The following is a 17,292-nucleotide window of genomic DNA, read 5'->3' on the forward strand; positions in this document are numbered from 1 at the left end:
TTCTATACTCCTCAGTGGAGAATCCAAAGCCCTCAATCAGGGTAGCCTTCATGAGGTCATAGGATTCTGCATCTTTTCCAGAGAGTGTGAGGAGTCTATCCCTACACTTTCCAGTGAACATTTCCTAAAGGAGAGCACCCCAGTGAGATCTGTTTACTTTTCTGGTTGCACAAGCCCTCTCAAAAGCTGTGAACCATTTGGTGATGTCATCACCATCTTCATATTTAGTTACAATCCCTTTGGGGATTCTCAGCATGTCAGGAGAATCTCTGACCCTATTTATGTTGCTGCCACCATGGATGGGACCAAAACCCATCTCTTGTCTTTCCCTTTCTATGGCTAGCAGCTGTCTCTCTAAAGCCAATCTTTTGACCATCCTGGCTAACAGTAGGTCATCTTCACTGAGGCTATCCTCAGTGATTCCAGAGGTGCTGGACCCTCCTGTGAGAGAAGCAGCATCTCTGACTATCACATTTGGAGTCAGGGTTTGAGGGACCCTGTTCTCCCTAACTAGGACTGGAGGTGGGACTTCCTCCACATCACTAGTTTCTTCCTCTGGGAGGTCATCCTCAGAGGGGTTATTTTTGGCAAACTCTGCCAAGAGCTCCTGGAGCTGTAGTTTGGTAGGGTTTGAACCAGTTTTAATACTTTTTAATTTGCAGAGAGACCTTAACTCTCTCATCCTAAAATGGAGGTAAGGGGTGATGTCGAGTTCCACCACATTCTCTTCTACATTAGACATTATGGGGGTTATTACAACTTTGGAGGAAGTGTTAATCCGTCCCAAATGTGACGGATATACCACCAGCCGGATTACGAGTTCCATAGGATATAATGGACTCGTAATACGGCTGGTGGTATATCCGTCACTTTACCGTCACTTTTGGGACGGATTAACACCTCCTCCAAAGTTGTAATAACCCCCTATGTTTCTAAAAGTTGAAATACTTTTTAAGAATCTAAAACTATCTCTAGAACTTAATTCAAACTTTTACAAAACTTTTAAACTCTAAAAGAAATGCTAACAGGGACTAACACAAGGCCCTAGCAGGACTTTTACAAATTTAGGAAAATAGCTCAAATTTCAAAAATCAGTTACCATCTTGCCTGGCATGTTACCCCCATTTTTCACTGTATATATGTTGTTTTAGTTGTATGTGTCACTGGGACCCTGGTAACCCAGGGCCCCAGTGATCATAAGTGTGCCTGAATGTGTTACCTGTGTAGTGACTAACTGTCTCACTGAGGCTCTGCTAACCAGAACCTCAGTGGTTATGCTCTCTCATTTCTTGCCAAATTGTCACTAACAGGCTAGTGACCATTTTTACCAATTTACATTGGCTTACTGGAACACCCTTATAATTCCCTAGAATATGGTACTGAGGTACCCAGGGTATTGGGGTTCCAGGAGATCCCTATGGGCTGCAGCATTTCTTTTGCCACCCATAGGGAGCTCTGACAATTCTTACACAGGCCTGCCACTGCAGCCTGAGTGAAATAACTTCCACGTTATTTCACAGCCATTTTACACTGCACTTAAGTAACTTATAAGTCACCTATATGTCTAACCTTTACCTGGTAAAGGTTAGGTGCAAAGTTACTTAGTGTGAGGGCACCCTGGCACTAGCCAAGGTGCCCCCACATTGTTCAGAGCCAATTCCCTGAACTTTGTGAGTGCGGGGACACCATTACACGCGTGCACTACATATAGGTCACTACCTATATGTAGCTTCACAATGGTAACTCCGAATATGGCCATGTAACATGTCTATGATCATGGAATTGCCCCCTCTATGCCATCCTGGCATAGTTGGCACAATCCCATGATCCCAGTGGTCTGTAGCACAGACCCTGGTACTGCCAAACTGCCCTTCCTGGGGTTTCACTGCAGCTGCTGCTGCTGCCAACCCCTCAGACAGGCATCTGCCCTCTTGGGGTCCAGCCAGGCCTGGCCCAGGATGGCAGAACAAAGAACTTCCTCTGAGAGAGGGTGTGACACCCTCTCCCTTTGGAAAATGGTGTGAAGGCAGGGGAGGAGTAGCCTCCCCCAGCCTCTGGAAATGCTTTGTTGGGCACAGAGGTGCCCAATTCTGCATAAGCCAGTCTACACCGGTTCAGGGACCCCTTAGCCCCTGCTCTGGCGCGAAACTGGACAAAGGAAAGGGGAGTGACCACTCCCCTGCACCTCCCCTGGGAGGTGTCCAGAGCTCCTCCAGTGTGCTCCAGACCTCTGCCATCTTGGAAACAGAGGTGCTGCTGGCACACTGGGCTGCTCTGAGTGGCCAGTGCCACCAGGTGACGTCAGAGACTCCTGCTGATAGGCTCCTTCAGGTGTTAGTAGCCTATCCTCTCTCCTAGGTAGCCAAACCCTCTTTTCTGGCTATTTAGGGTCTCTGTCTCTGGGGAAACTTTAGATAACGAATGCAAGAGCTCATCCGAGTTCCTCTGCATCTCTCTCTTCACCTTCTGCCAAGGAATCGACTGCTGACCGCGCTGGAAGCCTGCAAACCTGCAACATAGTAGCAAAGACGACTACTGCAACTCTGTAACGCTGATCCTGCCACCTTCTCGACTGTTTTCCTGCTTGTGCATGCTGTGGGGGTAGTCTGCCTCCTCTCTGCACCAGAAGCTCCGAAGAAATCTCCCGTGGGTCGACGGAATCTTCCCCCTGCAACCGCAGGCACCAAAAAGCTGCATTACCGGTCCCTTGGGTCTCCTCTCAGCACGACGAGCGAGGTCCCTCGAATCCAGCGACTCTGTCCAAGTGACCCCACAGTCCAGTGACTCTTCAGTCCAAGTTTGGTGGAGGTAAGTCCTTGCCTCACCTCGCTGGGCTGCATTGCTGGGATTCGCGACTTTTGCAGCTAATCCGGCCCCTGTGCACTTCCGGCGGAAATCCTTTGTGCACAGCCAAGCCTGGGTCCACGGCACTCTAATCTGCATTGCACGACTTTCTAAGTTGGTCTCCGGCGACGTGGGACTCCTTTGTGCAACTTCGGTGAGCACCGTTTCACGCATCCTTGTAGTGCCTGTTTCTGGCATTTCTCCGGGTGCTACCTGCTTCAGAGAGGGCTTCTTGTCTTGCTCGACGTCCTCTCTCTCTGCTGGTCCAATTTGCGACTTCCTGGTCCCTCCAGGGCCACAGCAGCGTCCAAAAACGCTATCCGCAGGATTTGCAGCTAGCAAGGCTTGTTGGTGCTCTTTCGGCGGAAAAACACTTCTGCACGACTCTCCACGGCGAGAGGGATCCGTCCACCAAAGGGGAAGTCTCTAGCCCTTTTCGTTCCTGCAGAAACCTCAGCTTCTTCTGTCCAGTAGAAGCTTCTTTGCACCCACAGCTGGCATTTCCTGGGCATCTGCCCATCTCCGACTTGCTTGTGACTTTTGGACTTGGTCCCCTTGTTCCACAGGTATCCTAGATTGGAAATCCACAGTTGTTGCATTGCTGGTTTGTGTCTTTCCTGCATTATTCCTCTAACACGACTTCTTTGTCCTTAGGGGAACTTTAGTGCACTTTGCACTCACTTTTCAGGGTCTTGGGGAGGGTTATTTTTCTAACTCTCACTATTTTCTAATAGTCCCAGCGACCCTCTACAAGGTCACATAGGTTTGGGGTCCATTCGTGGTTCGCATTCCACTTTTGGAGTATATGGTTTGTGTTGCCCCTATCACTATGTTTCCCCATTGCATCCTATTGTAACTATACATTGTTTGCACTGTTTTCTAAGACTATACTGCATATTTTTGCTATTGTGTATATATATCTTGTGTATATTTCCTATCCTCTCACTGAGGGTACACTCTAAGATACTTTGGCATATTGTCATAAAAATAAAGTACCTTTATTTTTAGTATAACTGTGTATTGTGTTTTCTTATGATATTGTGCATATGACACTAAGTGGTACTGTAGTAGCTTCACACGTCTCCTAGTTCAGCCTAAGCTGCTCTGCTAAGCTACCATTATCTATCAACCTGAGCTGCTAGACACCCTATACACTAATAAGGGATAACTGGGCCTGGTGCAAGGTGCAAGTACCCCTTGGTACTCACTACAAGCCAGTCCAGCCTCCTACATTGGTTGTGCAGCGGTGGGATAAGTGCTTTGAGACTACTTACCACTCTTGTCATTGTACTTTTCATAAGAGAAAAATATACAAAACAAGGTCAGTGTATATACACATAGCCAAAAAGTTTTGCATTTCTTCTTTTCACTCTTTTCTAAGTGCTGAAAAGTACTTCTAACTTTCTAAAAAGTTCTAAAAAGTTTAAAAAGTTTTTTTTCTCTGTCTTTCTAAAAGCTCTGACAAACTTTTTATCTTTTACTATCACTTTAACTCTCTCTAAAAATGTCTGGCACAGGCCAAAATGTTGATCTGTCCAAACTTGCATATGATCACCTTAGCTGGAAAGGAGCAAGGAGTCTCTGCATAGAGAGAGGTTTGAGTGTAGGGAAGAATCCTTCCTTAGAACTGTTAATTAACATGCTTAGAGTACAGGATAAGGCCATAAGTGCCCCATCTGTTGAAAAAGTAGCTAATGGTTCTCAATCTGATCCAGGGACTCCCCCAGGAAAAGATTCAGGAAAGAAACTTCCTAGCCTGCCCATTACTAGACAGTCTAGCATAGTTGTTAATGATGATGAGCCACACCATATAAATAGTGTTGTCTCACATCATAGCAAAAGCATTTATTCTCACCATACTGGTAGTGATGTTTCTGTTAGCCAAGCTGTTAGGGTGGCTTCTGTAAGGGACAGGTCTCCTTCTGTCCATTCTCACCATACTTCTGTTTCAAGGCATGTCCCTCCCACCCACCCTGATGACAGATTGTTAGAAAGGGAGCTCAATAGATTGAGAGTGGAACAAACCAGACTGAAGCTCAAGAAGCAACAGCTGGATTTGGATAGACAGACTTTAGAAGTAGAGAAGGAGAGACAGAAACTGGGTTTAGAAACCCATGGTGGCAGCAGCAGTATTCCCCATAGTCATCCTGCAAAAGAGCATGATTCCAGGAATCTGCACAAGATAGTTCCCCCTTATAAGGAGGGGGATGACATTAACAAGTGGTTTGCTGCACTTGAGAGGGCCTGTTTTGTACAGGATGTCCCTCAAAGGCAGTGGGCTGCTATCCTATGGCTATCATTTAGTGGAAAAGGTAGGGATAGGCTCCTTACTGTGAAAGAAAATGATGCTAATAATTTCCAAGTTCTTAAGAATGCACTCCTGGATGGTTATGGCTTAACCACTGAACAATACAGGATAAAGTTCAGAGAGACCAAAAAGGAGTCTTTACAAGACTGGGTTGATTTCATTGACCATTCAGTGAAGGCCTTGGAGGGGTGGTTACATGGCAGTAAAGTTACTGATTATGACAGCCTGTATAACTTGATCCTGAGAGAGCATATTCTTAATAATTGTGTGTCTGATTTGTTGTACCAGTACTTGGTGGACTCTGATCTGACCTCTCCCCAAGAATTGGGAAAGAAGGCATACAAATGGGTCAGAACAAGGGTGAACAGAAAAGTTCATACAGGGGGTGACAAAGATGGCAACAAAAAGAAGGATGGTAAGTCTTCTGACAAGGGTGGGGACAAATCTAAAAATGAGTCTTCATCAGGCCCACAAAAACACTCTGGTGGGGGTGGTGGGCCCAAATCCTCTTTTAATCAGAACAAGGAAAAGAAACCATGGTGCTATTTATGTAAAATAAAAGGCCATTGGACAACAGATCCCAGTTGTCCAAAGAAAGGCACCAAGCCTCCTACCACTACAACCCCTACTGCTACACCTAGTGTCCCTACTAATAGCAGTGGTGGTGGGAGCAAACCTACTAATAGCCAATCCAAGGGAGTAGCTGGGCTCACTATTGGTAACTTAGTTGGGGTTGGCCTTGTTAGGGAGGCCACAGAGGCTGTGTTAGTCTCCGAGGGGGCTATTGATTTAGCCACCTTAGTTGCTTGTCCCCTTAATATGGATAAGTACAAGCAGCTACCCCTAATAAATGGTGTTGAGGTTCGGGCCTACAGGGACACTGGTGCCAGTGTGACTATGGTCATAGAGAAACTGGTCCACCCTGAACAACACCTACTTGGTCACCAGTACCAAGTAACCGATGCTCACAACAACACACTTAGCCACCCCATGCTGTTGTAAATCTCAACTGGGGGGGGGTTACTGGTCCAAAGAAAGTTGTGGTAGCTTCAGATTTACCTGTAGACTGTCTATTAGGGAATGATTTGGAGACATCAGCTTGGTCAGGTGTGGAGTTGGAGGCCCATGCAGCAATGCTGGGCATCCCAGGGCATATTTTTGCTTTGACAAGGGCTCAGGCCAAAAAGCAAAAAGGACAGGGAAGCTTGGATCCTGGAACAATGGACCAAGTGCTCCCTAAAGCTAGGGCTAGTAGAAGCAAACCACTTCCTACTATCCCTCCCTCTACAGTGGATTCAACTTCTGAGGAAGAAGAATTCCCTCCCTGTGCAGAACCTACACCAGAGGAGCTGGAAGCAGACACTGCTGAGCTTTTGGGTGAAGGGGGGCCTGCCAGAGAGGAGCTGAGTGTGGCACAGCAAACCTGTCCCACATTAGAGGGTCTCAGACAGCAAGCTGTCAAACAGGCTAATGGGGATGTCAGTGACTCTCACAGAGTTTACTGGGAGGACAACCTCTTGTACACTGAGCATAGGGATCCTAAACCTGGAGCTGCCAGGAGATTAGTGATTCCTCAGGAGTACAGAAAGTTCCTCCTAACCCTGGCACATGACATTCCCCTAGCTGGGCACCTGGGTCAAATGAAAACTTAGGACAGACTGGTTCCATTGTTTCATTGGCCTAGGATGTCTGAGGACACAAAGGAATTTTGTAAGTCCTGTGAAACCTGTCAAGCCAGTGGCAAGACAGGTGGCACCCCAAAGGCACCCCTTATTCCACTGCCTGTGGTTGGGGTTCCCTTTGAAAGGGTAGGGGTTGACATAGTTGCCCCCCTTGACCCTCCTACTGTTTCAGGCAATAGATTTATCTTGGTGGTAGTGGACCATGCCACAAGATATCCTGAAGCTATTCCTTTAAGGACCACTACAGCACCTGCAGTGGCAAAGGCCCTCCTGGGAATATTTTCCAGGGTGGGCTTCCCAAAGGAAGTGGTATCAGACAGGGGAAGCAATTTCATGTCTGCATACTTAAAGGCCATGTGGAAGGAGTGTGGTGTAACGTACAAGTTCACAACACCCTATCATCCACAAACAAATGGACTGGTGGAGAGATTTAATAAAACTCTCAAAGGCATGATTATGGGTCTCCCTGAAAAACTCCGCAGGAGATGGGATATCCTTCTACCATGCCTCCTTTTTGCCTACAGGGAGGTACCCCAGAAAGGAGTGGCCTTCAGCCCCTTTGAACTTCTTTTTGGACACCCTGTTAGGGGTCCACTCACACTTGTAAAGGAGGGTTGGGAACAACCTTTAAAAGCTCCTAAGCAGGATATTGTGGATTATGTACTTGGCCTCAGATCAAGGATGGCTGAGTACATGAAAAAGGCCAGTAAAAACCTTCAGGCCAGCCAAGAGCTCCAGAAGCAATGGCATGATCAGAAGGCTGTTTTGGTTCAGTATCAACCAGGGCAGAAAGTGTGGGTCTTGGAGCCTGTGGCCCCAAGAGCACTCCAAGATAAATGGAGTGGTCCCCACACAATTGTTGAAAAGAAGGGAGAAGTCACCTATTTAGTTGACTTAGGCACTGCCAGGAGTCCCCTTAGGGTGCTCCATGTCAACCGCCTGAAACCCTACTATGACAGGGCTGATCTCACCCTGCTCATGGCAACTGATGAGGGACAGGAAGAAGACAGTGATCCTCTACCTGATCTCTTCTCTTCCACAGAACAAGATGCTCTTGTGGAAGGTGTAGTTTTGGCTGATTGTCTTACTGCTGAGCAGAAAGAAAATTGCATAAATCTCCTAGATCAATTCTCTGAACTCTTCTCTACTGTGCCAGGTACCACTTCTTGGTGTGAGCACACTATAGATACTGGAGACAGTTTACCTGTCAAAAGTAAGATCTATAGGCAGCCTGACCATGTCAGGGACTGCATAAAGCAAGAGGTCCAGAAAATGTTAGAACTAGGAGTGGTTGAGCACTCTGACAGTCCATGGGCTTCTCCTGTGGTACTGGTACCAAAACCCCATTCCAAAGATGGAAAGAAGGAAATGCGGTTTTGTGTAGACTATAGAGGTCTCAACTTGGTAACCAAAACTGATGCTCACCCTATACCCAGGGCAGATGAGCTCATAGATACACTGGCATCTGCCAAGTATCTAAGCACTTTTGACTTGACTGCAGGGTATTGGCAGATCAAATTGTCAGAAGATGCTAAACCTAAGACTGCATTTTCAACCATTGGAGGACATTACCAGTTTACTGTAATGCCTTTTGGTTTGAAAAATGCACCTGCCACTTTTCAGAGGTTGGTGAACACAGTCCTGCAAGGGCTGGAAGCTTTCAGTGCAGCATATTTGGACGATATAGCTGTCTTTAGCTCCAGCTGGGATGATCACCTGGTCCACCTATGGAAAGTTTTTGAGGCCCTGCAAAAGGCAGGCCTCACTATCAAGGCTTCAAAGTGCCAGATAGGGCAGGGTAAGGTGGTTTATCTGGGACACCTTGTTGGTGGGGAACAGATTGCACCACTTCAGGGGAAAATCCAAACAATTATTGATTGGGTTCCCCCTACCACTCAGACTCAGGTGAGAGCCTTCCTAGGCCTCACTGGGTATTACAGGAGGTTCATTAAGAACTATGGCTCCATTGCAGCCCCTCTTAATGACCTCACATCCAAGAAAATGCCTAAAAAGGTATTATGGACAGCAAACTGTCAGAAAGCTTTTGAGGAGCTGAAGCAGGCCATGTGCTCTGCACCTGTCCTGAAAAGCCCTTGTTACTCTAAAAAATTCTATGTCCAAACTGATGCATCTGAATTAGGAGTAGGGGCAGTCCTATCACAACTTAATTCTGAGGGCCAGGATCAACCTGTTGCTTTTATTAGTAGGAGGTTGACCCCTAGAGAAAAGCGTTGGTCTGCCATTGAGCGGGAGGCCTTTGCTGTGGTCTTGGTGCTGAAGAAGTTGAGGCCATACCTGTTTGGCACTCACTTCATTGTTCAGACAGACCACAAACCTCTACTTTGGCTAAAACAAATGAAAGGTGAAAATCCTAAATTGTTGAGGTGGTCCATATCCCTACAGGGAATGGACTATACAGTGGAACATAGACCTGGGAGTAGCCACTCCAATGCAGATGGACTCTCCAGATATTTCCACTTAGACAATGAAGACTCATCAGGTCATGGCTAGTCTTATTGTCCTTCGTTTGGGGGGGGGGGTTGTGTAGGAAAGTACCATCTTGCCTGGCATGTTACCCCCATTTTTCACTGTATATATGTTGTTTTAGTTGTATGTGTCACTGGGACCCTGGTAACCCAGGGCCCCAGTGCTCATAAGTGTGCCTGAATGTGTTACCTGTGTAGTGACTAACTGTCTCACTGAGGCTCTGCTAACCAGAACCTCAGTGGTTATGCTCTCTCATTTCTTGCCAAATTGTCACTAACAGGCTAGTGACCATTTTTACCAATTTACATTGGCTTACTGGAACACCCTTATAATTCCCTAGTATATGGTACTGAGGTACCCAGGGTATTGGGGTTCCAGGAGATCCCTATGGGCTGCAGCATTTCTTTTGCCACCCATAGGGAGCTCTGACAATTCTTACACAGGCCTGCCACTGCAGCCTGAGTGAAATAACGTCCACGTTATTTCACAGCCATTTTACACTGCACTTAAGTAACTTATAAGTCACCTATATGTCTAACCTTTACCTGGTAAAGGTTAGGTGCAAAGTTACTTAGTGTGAGGGCACCCTGGCACTAGCCAAGGTGCCCCCACATTGTTCAGAGCCAATTCCCTGAACTTTGTGAGTGCGGGGACACCATTACACGCGTGCACTACATATAGGTCACTACCTATATGTAGCTTCACAATGGTAACTCCGAATATGGCCATGTAACATGTCTATGATCATGGAATTGCCCCCTCTATGCCATCCTGGCATAGTTGGCACAATCCCATGATCCCAGTGGTCTGTAGCACAGACCCTGGTACTGCCAAACTGCCCTTCCTGGGGTTTCACTGCAGCTGCTGCTGCTGCCAACCCCTCAGACAGGCATCTGCCCTCCTGGGGTCCAGCCAGGCCTGGCCCAGGATGGCAGAACAAAGAACTTCCTCTGAGAGAGGGTGTGACACCCTCTCCCTTTGGAAAATGGTGTGAAGGCAGGGGAGGAGTAGCCTCCCCCAGCCTCTGGAAATGCTTTGTTGGGCACAGAGGTGCCCAATTCTGCATAAGCCAGTCTACACCGGTTCAGGGACCCCTTAGCCCCTGCTCTGGCGCGAAACTGGACAAAGGAAAGGGGAGTGACCACTCCCCTGACCTGCACCTCCCCTGGGAGGTGTCCAGAGCTCCTCCAGTGTGCTCCAGACCTCTGCCATCTTGGAAACAGAGGTGCTGCTGGCACACTGGGCTACTCTGAGTGGCCAGTGCCACCAGGTGACGTCAGAGACTCCTGCTGATAGGCTCCTTCAGGTGTTAGTAGCCTATCCTCTCTCCTAGGTAGCCAAACCCTCTTTTCTGGCTATTTAGGGTCTCTGTCTCTGGGGAAACTTTAGATAACGAATGCAAGAGCTCATCCGAGTTCCTCTGCATCTCTCTCTTCACCTTCTGCCAAGGAATCGACTGCTGACCGCGCTGGAAGCCTGCAAACCTGCAACATAGTAGCAAAGACGACTACTGCAACTCTGTAACGCTGATCCTGCCGCCTTCTTGACTGTTTTCCTGCTTGTGCATGCTGTGGGGGTAGTCTGCCTCCTCTCTGCACCAGAAGCTCCGAAGAAATCTCCCGTGGGTCGACGGAATCTTCCCCCTGCAACCGCAGGCACCAAAAAGCTGCATTACCGGTCCCTTGGGTCTCCTCTCAGCACGACGAGCGAGGTCCCTCGAATCCAGCGACTCTGTCCAAGTGACGCCCACAGTCCAGTGACTCTTCAGTCCAAGTTTGGTGGAGGTAAGTCCTTGCCTCACCTCGCTGGGCTGCATTGCTGGGAACCGCAACTTTTGCAGCTACTCCGGCCCCTGTGCACTTCCGGCGGAAATCCTTTGTGCACAGCCAAGCCTGGGTCCACGGCACTCTAACCTACATTGCACGACTTTCTAAGTTGGTCTCCGGCGACGTGGGACTCCTTTGTGCAACTTCGGCGAGCACCGTTTCACGCATCCTCGTAGTGCCTGTTTGTGGCACTTCTCCGGGAGCTACCTGCTTCAGAGAGGGCTTCTTGTCTTGCTTGACGTCCCCTCTCTCTGCTGGTCCAATTTGCGACCTCCTGGTCCCTCCAGGACCACAGCAGCGTCCAAAAACGCTAACCGCATGATTTGCAGCTAGCAAGGCTTGTTGCCGTTCTTTCGGTGGGAAAATACTTCTGCACAACTCTCCACGGCGAGTGATATCCCTCCACCAAAGGGGAAGTCTCTAGCCCTTTTCGTTCCTGCAGAAACCTCAGCTTCTTCTGTCCAGTAGAAGCTTCTTTGCACCCGCAGCTGGCATTTCCTGGGCATCTGCCCATCTCCGACTTGCTTGTGACTTTTGGACTTGGTCCCCTTGTTCCACAGGTATCCTAGATTGGAAATCCACAGTTGTTGCATTGCTGGTTTGTGTCTTTCCTGCATTATTCCTCTAACACGACTTATTTGTCCTTAGGGGAACTTTAGTGCACTTTGCACTCACTTTTCAGGGTCTTGGGGAGGGTTATTTTCTAACTCTCACTATTTTCTAATAGTCCCAGCGACCCTCTACAAGGTCACATAGGTTTGGGGTCCATTCGTGGTTCGCATTCCACTTTTGGAGTATATGGTTTGTGTTGCCCCTATCCCTATGTTTCCCCATTGCATCCTATTGTAACTATACATTGTTTGCACTGTTTTCTAAGACTATACTGCATATTTTTGCTATTGTGTATATATATCTTGTGTATATTTCCTATCCTCTCACTGAGGGTACACTCTAAGATACTTTGGCATATTGTCATAAAAATAAAGTACCTTTATTTTTAGTATAACTGTGTATTGTGTTTTCTTATGATATTGTGCATATGACACTAAGTGGTACTGTAGTAGCTTCACACGTCTCCTAGTTCAGCCTAAGCTGCTCTGCTAAGCTACCATTATCTATCAGCCTAAGCTGCTAGACACCCTATACACTAATAAGGGATAACTGGGCCTGGTGAAAGGTGCAAGTACCCCATGGTACTCACTACAAGCCAGTCCAGCCTCCTACAAATGACAATTTTTGGAATTTAGTTGTGTGATCAGGTATTGGCTGAGTAGTCCAGCAAATGCAAAGTCTTGTATCCCACCGCTGCCACCAATGTAGGAAGTTGACTCTGTATGCACTATTTCAAAGTAAGGAATAGTCCAAGGGTTCCCCTTAGAGGTAAGATAGTGGCCAAAAGAGATAATTCTAATGCTCTATTTTGTGTTAGTGTGGTCGAGCAGTAGGCTTATCAGGGGAGTAGTGTTAAGCATTTGTTGTACACACATAGGCAATAAATGAGGAACACACACTCAGAGACAATTCCAGGCCAATAGGTTTTTGTATAGAAAAATATATTTTCTTAGTTTATTTTAAGAACCACAGGTTCAAGATTTACAAGTAATACTTCAAATGAAAGGCATTTCAGGTAGGAACTTTAGGAACATTAAATTAGCAAAATAGCATATACAGTTTTCACATAAATGGCATATAGCTATTTTAAAACTAGACACAGTGCTATTTTAAACAGTTCCTATGGGAGGTAAGTGTTTGTTAGTTTTTGCAGGTAAGTAAACCACCTACGGGGTTCAAGTTTGGGTCCAAGGTAGCCCACCGTTGGGGGTTCAGAGCAACCCCAAAGTTACCACACCAGCAGCTCAGGGCCGATCAGGTGCAGAGGTCAAAGTGGTGCCCAAAACACATAGGCTTCAAAGGAGAAGGGGGTGCCCCGGTTCCAGTCTGCCACCAGGTAAGTACCCGCGTCTTCGGAGGGCAGACCAGGGGGGTTTTGTAGGGCACCGGGGGGGGGGACATGTCCACACAGAAAGTACACCCTCAGCAGCACGGGGCGGCCGGGTGCAGTGTGCAAACAAGCGTTGGGTTCTCCATAGAAATCAATGGGAGACAAAGGGGTCTCTTCAGCGATGGAGGCAGGCAAGGGGGGGGCTCCTCGGGGTAGCCACCACCTGGGCAAGGGAGAGGGCCACCTGGGGGTCACTCCTGCTCAGGAGGTCGGATCCTTCAGGTCCTGGGGGCTGCGGATGCAGTGCCTTTACCAGGTGTCGGGTCTTTGAAGCAGGCAGACGCGGTCGGGGGAGCCTCGGGATTCCCTCTGCAGGCGTCGCTGTGGAGGCTCAGGGGGGTCAACTCTGGCTACTCATGATCTCATAGTTGCCGGGGAGTCCTCCCTGTGGTGTTTGTTCTCCACAAGTCGAGCCGGGGGCGTCGGGTGCAGACTGCAAAGTCTCACGCTTCCGGCGGGAAACGTGTGTTGATTCAAAGTTGCTTCTTTGTTGCAAAGTTGCAGTCTTTGGTGAACAGAGCCGCTGTCCTCGGGAGTTCTTGGTCCTTCTAGATGCAGGGCAGTCCTCTGAGGCTTCAGAGGTCGCTGGTCCCTGTGTAAAGCGTCGCTGGAGCAGTGTCTTTAGAAGTGGGGAGACAGGCTGGTAGAGCTGGGGCCAAAGCAGTTGGTGTCTCCGTCTTCTCTGCAGGTTTTTCAGTTCAGCAGTCCTCCTCTTCTTAGGTTGCAGGATTCTGAGTTCCTAGGTTCTGGGGAGCCCCTAAATACTGAATTTAGGGGTGTGTTTAGGTCTGGGGGATTAGTAGCCAATGGCTACTAGCCCTGAGGGTGGCTACACCCTCTTTGTGCCTCCTTCCTGAGGGGAGGGGGGCACATTCCTATCCCTATTGGGGGAATCCTCCATCTGCAAGATGGAGGATTTCTAAAAGTCAGAGTCACCTCAGCTCAGGATGCCTTAGGGGCTGTCCTGACTGGCCAGTGACTCCTCCTTGTTTTTCTCATTATCTCCTCCGGCCTTGCCGCCAAAAGTGGGGCCGTGGCCGGAGGGGGCGGGCAACTCCACTAGCTGGAGTGCCCTGGGGTGCTGTAACAAAGGGGGTGAGCCTTTGAGGCTCACCGCCAGGTGTTACAGTTCCTGCAGGGGGAGGTGATAAGCATCTCCACCCAGTACAGGCTTTGTTACTAGCCACAGAGTGACAAAGGCACTCTCCCCATGTGGCAAGCAACATGTCTAGTGTGTGGCAGGCTGCTAAAACCAGTCAGCCTACACGGGTAGTCGGTTAAGGTTTCAGGGGGCACGTCTAAGGTGCCCTCTGGGGTGTATGTTACAATAAAATGTACACTGGCATCAGTGTGCATTTATTGTGCTGAGAAGTTTGATACCAAACTTCACAGTTTTCAGTGTAGCCATTATGTTGCTGTGGAGTTCGTGCATGACAGACTCCCCGACCATATACTCTTATGGCTACCCTGCACTTACAATGTCTAAGGTTTTGCTTAGACACTGTAGGGGCATAGTGCTCATGCACTTATGCCCTCACCTATGGTATAGTGCACCCTGCCTTAGGGCTGTATGGCCTGCTAGAGGGGTGACTTATCTATACCTGTAGGCAGTGTGAGGTTGGCATGGCACCCTGAGGGGAGTGCCATGTCGACTTAGTCTTTTTATTCCCACTAGCACACACAAGCTGGCAAGCAGTGTGTCTGTGCTGAGTGAGGGGTCCCCATGGTGGCATAAGATATGCTGCAGCCCTTAGAGACCTTCCCTGGCATCAGGGCCCTTGGTACCAGGGGTACCAGTTACAAGGGTCTCATCTGGGTGCCAGGGTGTGCTAATTGTGGAAACAAAAGTACAGGTTAGGGAAAGAACACTGGTGCTGGGGCCTGATTAGCAGGCCTCAGCACACTTTCAAATCAAAACTTAGCATCAGCAAAGGCAAAAAGTCAGGGGGTAACCATGCCAAGGAGGCATTTCCTTACACTGGCACTAAAGGGAACTGCCTTGTGTGTGGATGTGTTTTTTGTGAAAGAGCAAAATACAGTCACTCATAGTGACGTTAACCAGGGGCTTAAGTAGGCTTACCCGTTGCTCCATGCTGTATTCTGTAGTGGGTGGAAGCAAAACGTGAATGACAGACACAACGACAAACCAATGAATGCATAATGGGAGCTGGCTGAAAGCTCCACAAATTATTACTCATATAATATCAGTAAAATCAAAAGGACTTGACGAACGCCACGCCAGATCAAATGTGAATAAACATGAGCACCTTATGGATGGTGAATTTGGGTGAAGGTATCTTTTTAGAGAAAAAGCATGACACACTTGGCTGGAAAATAAGTTAAGAAACGATTTAAGACCCATGATACTTCATACTCTCATTAGTGCAAGATCACATTGGTGATCTGTGACTTGTTTGCAGTATTTTTGGTCTTAACTTTTTCTTAGGCTGATTACTAATTGCTTTTGGGTGATCAGCTTTCAGGTGTAAATTTCTTTTGAAAGAGACTGGTAGCTTGTAATTACGAGCCTATTTAATGTATACATTTTCTCGCATTTGTTAAATAGCACATTACATTTTTTATCACATGGAGTAAAATGCAATATCGGTATTAACCATGTGTGATGGTTCTCACATTTCGTAAATACTGCAAGTGGATGTCAGCTTTTAATTGAGCAGAATCCCTCAGATATATACTGCTTTCCGATCACAGAGAGAATCACATTACTGCATGACCCAGAATCGGGCTTGTGTCGCATAAATTCTGGTGAGTGCTTCAATTTAATGAAACTATAATGCATGTATTAAAGAGGTCAGCTTAACAGTAATGCAAAAATCAATACCTGGAAAATATTTGCCAGATCTCTGAGGTTAAAGACATAATGAAATTTTATAGCCGTTGGAAGAAAAGTTGTTGTAATCTTTTGGTGGAGAGCTGAAAAAGGAAAAAGATATATCTTTTAAACTTAAAAACATCAGTTGGCTAGAATTCTGGTGTAAAAAGTCTATCTTTTCATTTCTATAGCACAAATTGGGTATAGCTTTAAAGATCAGATGTACAATTCATGCACTGCATTAATCTAAGACTGAGGTAAATGGAAAGTTATTTACAAATCAGATTGAGTGAATGTAGGAAGTTGGCTCTGTATGTACTATTTCAAAGTAGTAAATAGCATGCACAAAGTCCAAGGGTTCCCCTTAGAGGTAAGATAGTGGCAAAAAGAGATAATTCTAATGCTCTATTTTGTGGTAGTGTGGTCGAGCAGTAGGCTTATCAGAGGGTAGTGTTAAGCATTTGTTGTACACACACAGGCAATAAATGAGGAACACACACACACTCAAAGACAATTCCAGGCCTGTAGGTTTTTATATAGAAAAATATATTTTCTTAGTTTATTTTAAGAACCACAGGTTCAAGATTTACCAACAATACTTTAAATGAAAGGTATTTCACTCAGGTATCTTATGAACTTTGAATCATCACAATAGCATGTACAGTTTTGGCAAAAATGGCAATAAGCTATTTTAAAATTGGACAAAATTAAACAGTTCCTGCGGGAGGTAAGTATTGGTTAGTTTTGCAGGTAAGTAAAGCACCTACAGGGTTCAAAGCTGGGTCCAAGGTAGCCCACCGTTGGGGATTCAGGGCAACCCCAAAGTTACCACACCAGCAGCTGAGGGCCGGTCAGGTGCAGAGGTCAAAGTGGTGCCCAAAACGCATAGACTCCAATGGAGATAGGGGTGCCCCGGTTCTAGTCTGCCAGCAGGTAGGTACCCGCGACCTCGGAGGGCTGACAAGGGGGTCTTTGTAGGGCACCGGGGGGACAGAAGTCAGCACAGAAAGTACACCCTCAGCAGCACAGGGGCGGCCGGGTGCAGAGTGCAAACAGGCGTCGGGTTCGCAATAGGTTTCAACGGGAGACCCAGGGGTCTCTTCAGTGATGCAGGCAGGCAAGGGGGGGGGGGGCTCCTCGGGGTAGCCACCACCTGGGCTAGGAAGAGGGCTGCCTGGGGGTCGCTCCTGCACTGGAAGTCAGATCCTTCAGGTCCTGGGGGCTGCAGGAGCAGTGGGTTTACCCGGCGTCGGGTTCTTTGAAACATGCAGTCGCGGTCAGGGGGAGCCTCTGGATTCCCTCTGCAGGCG

At 47.6% G+C, this 17,292-nt stretch overlaps 1 protein-coding gene across 1 annotated transcript in view; it reads right to left on the reverse strand.

Moving 5' to 3' along the window:
* The window catches only part of DNAH17 (dynein axonemal heavy chain 17), a 7,556,186-nt gene that overhangs the window by 2,071,962 nt on the left and 5,466,932 nt on the right, over positions 1-17,292 (reverse strand). The window contains exon 38 of the mRNA XM_069201738.1: positions 15,992-16,083. Coding sequence (XP_069057839.1) covers positions 15,992-16,083 — 92 coding nt within the window. The remainder of the gene's footprint in view (positions 1-15,991; positions 16,084-17,292) is intronic.

The sequence above is a fragment of the Pleurodeles waltl genome, chromosome 7 (genome assembly GCF_031143425.1).
Source record: "Pleurodeles waltl isolate 20211129_DDA chromosome 7, aPleWal1.hap1.20221129, whole genome shotgun sequence".
NCBI classification, from domain to species: domain Eukaryota; kingdom Metazoa; phylum Chordata; class Amphibia; order Caudata; family Salamandridae; genus Pleurodeles; species Pleurodeles waltl.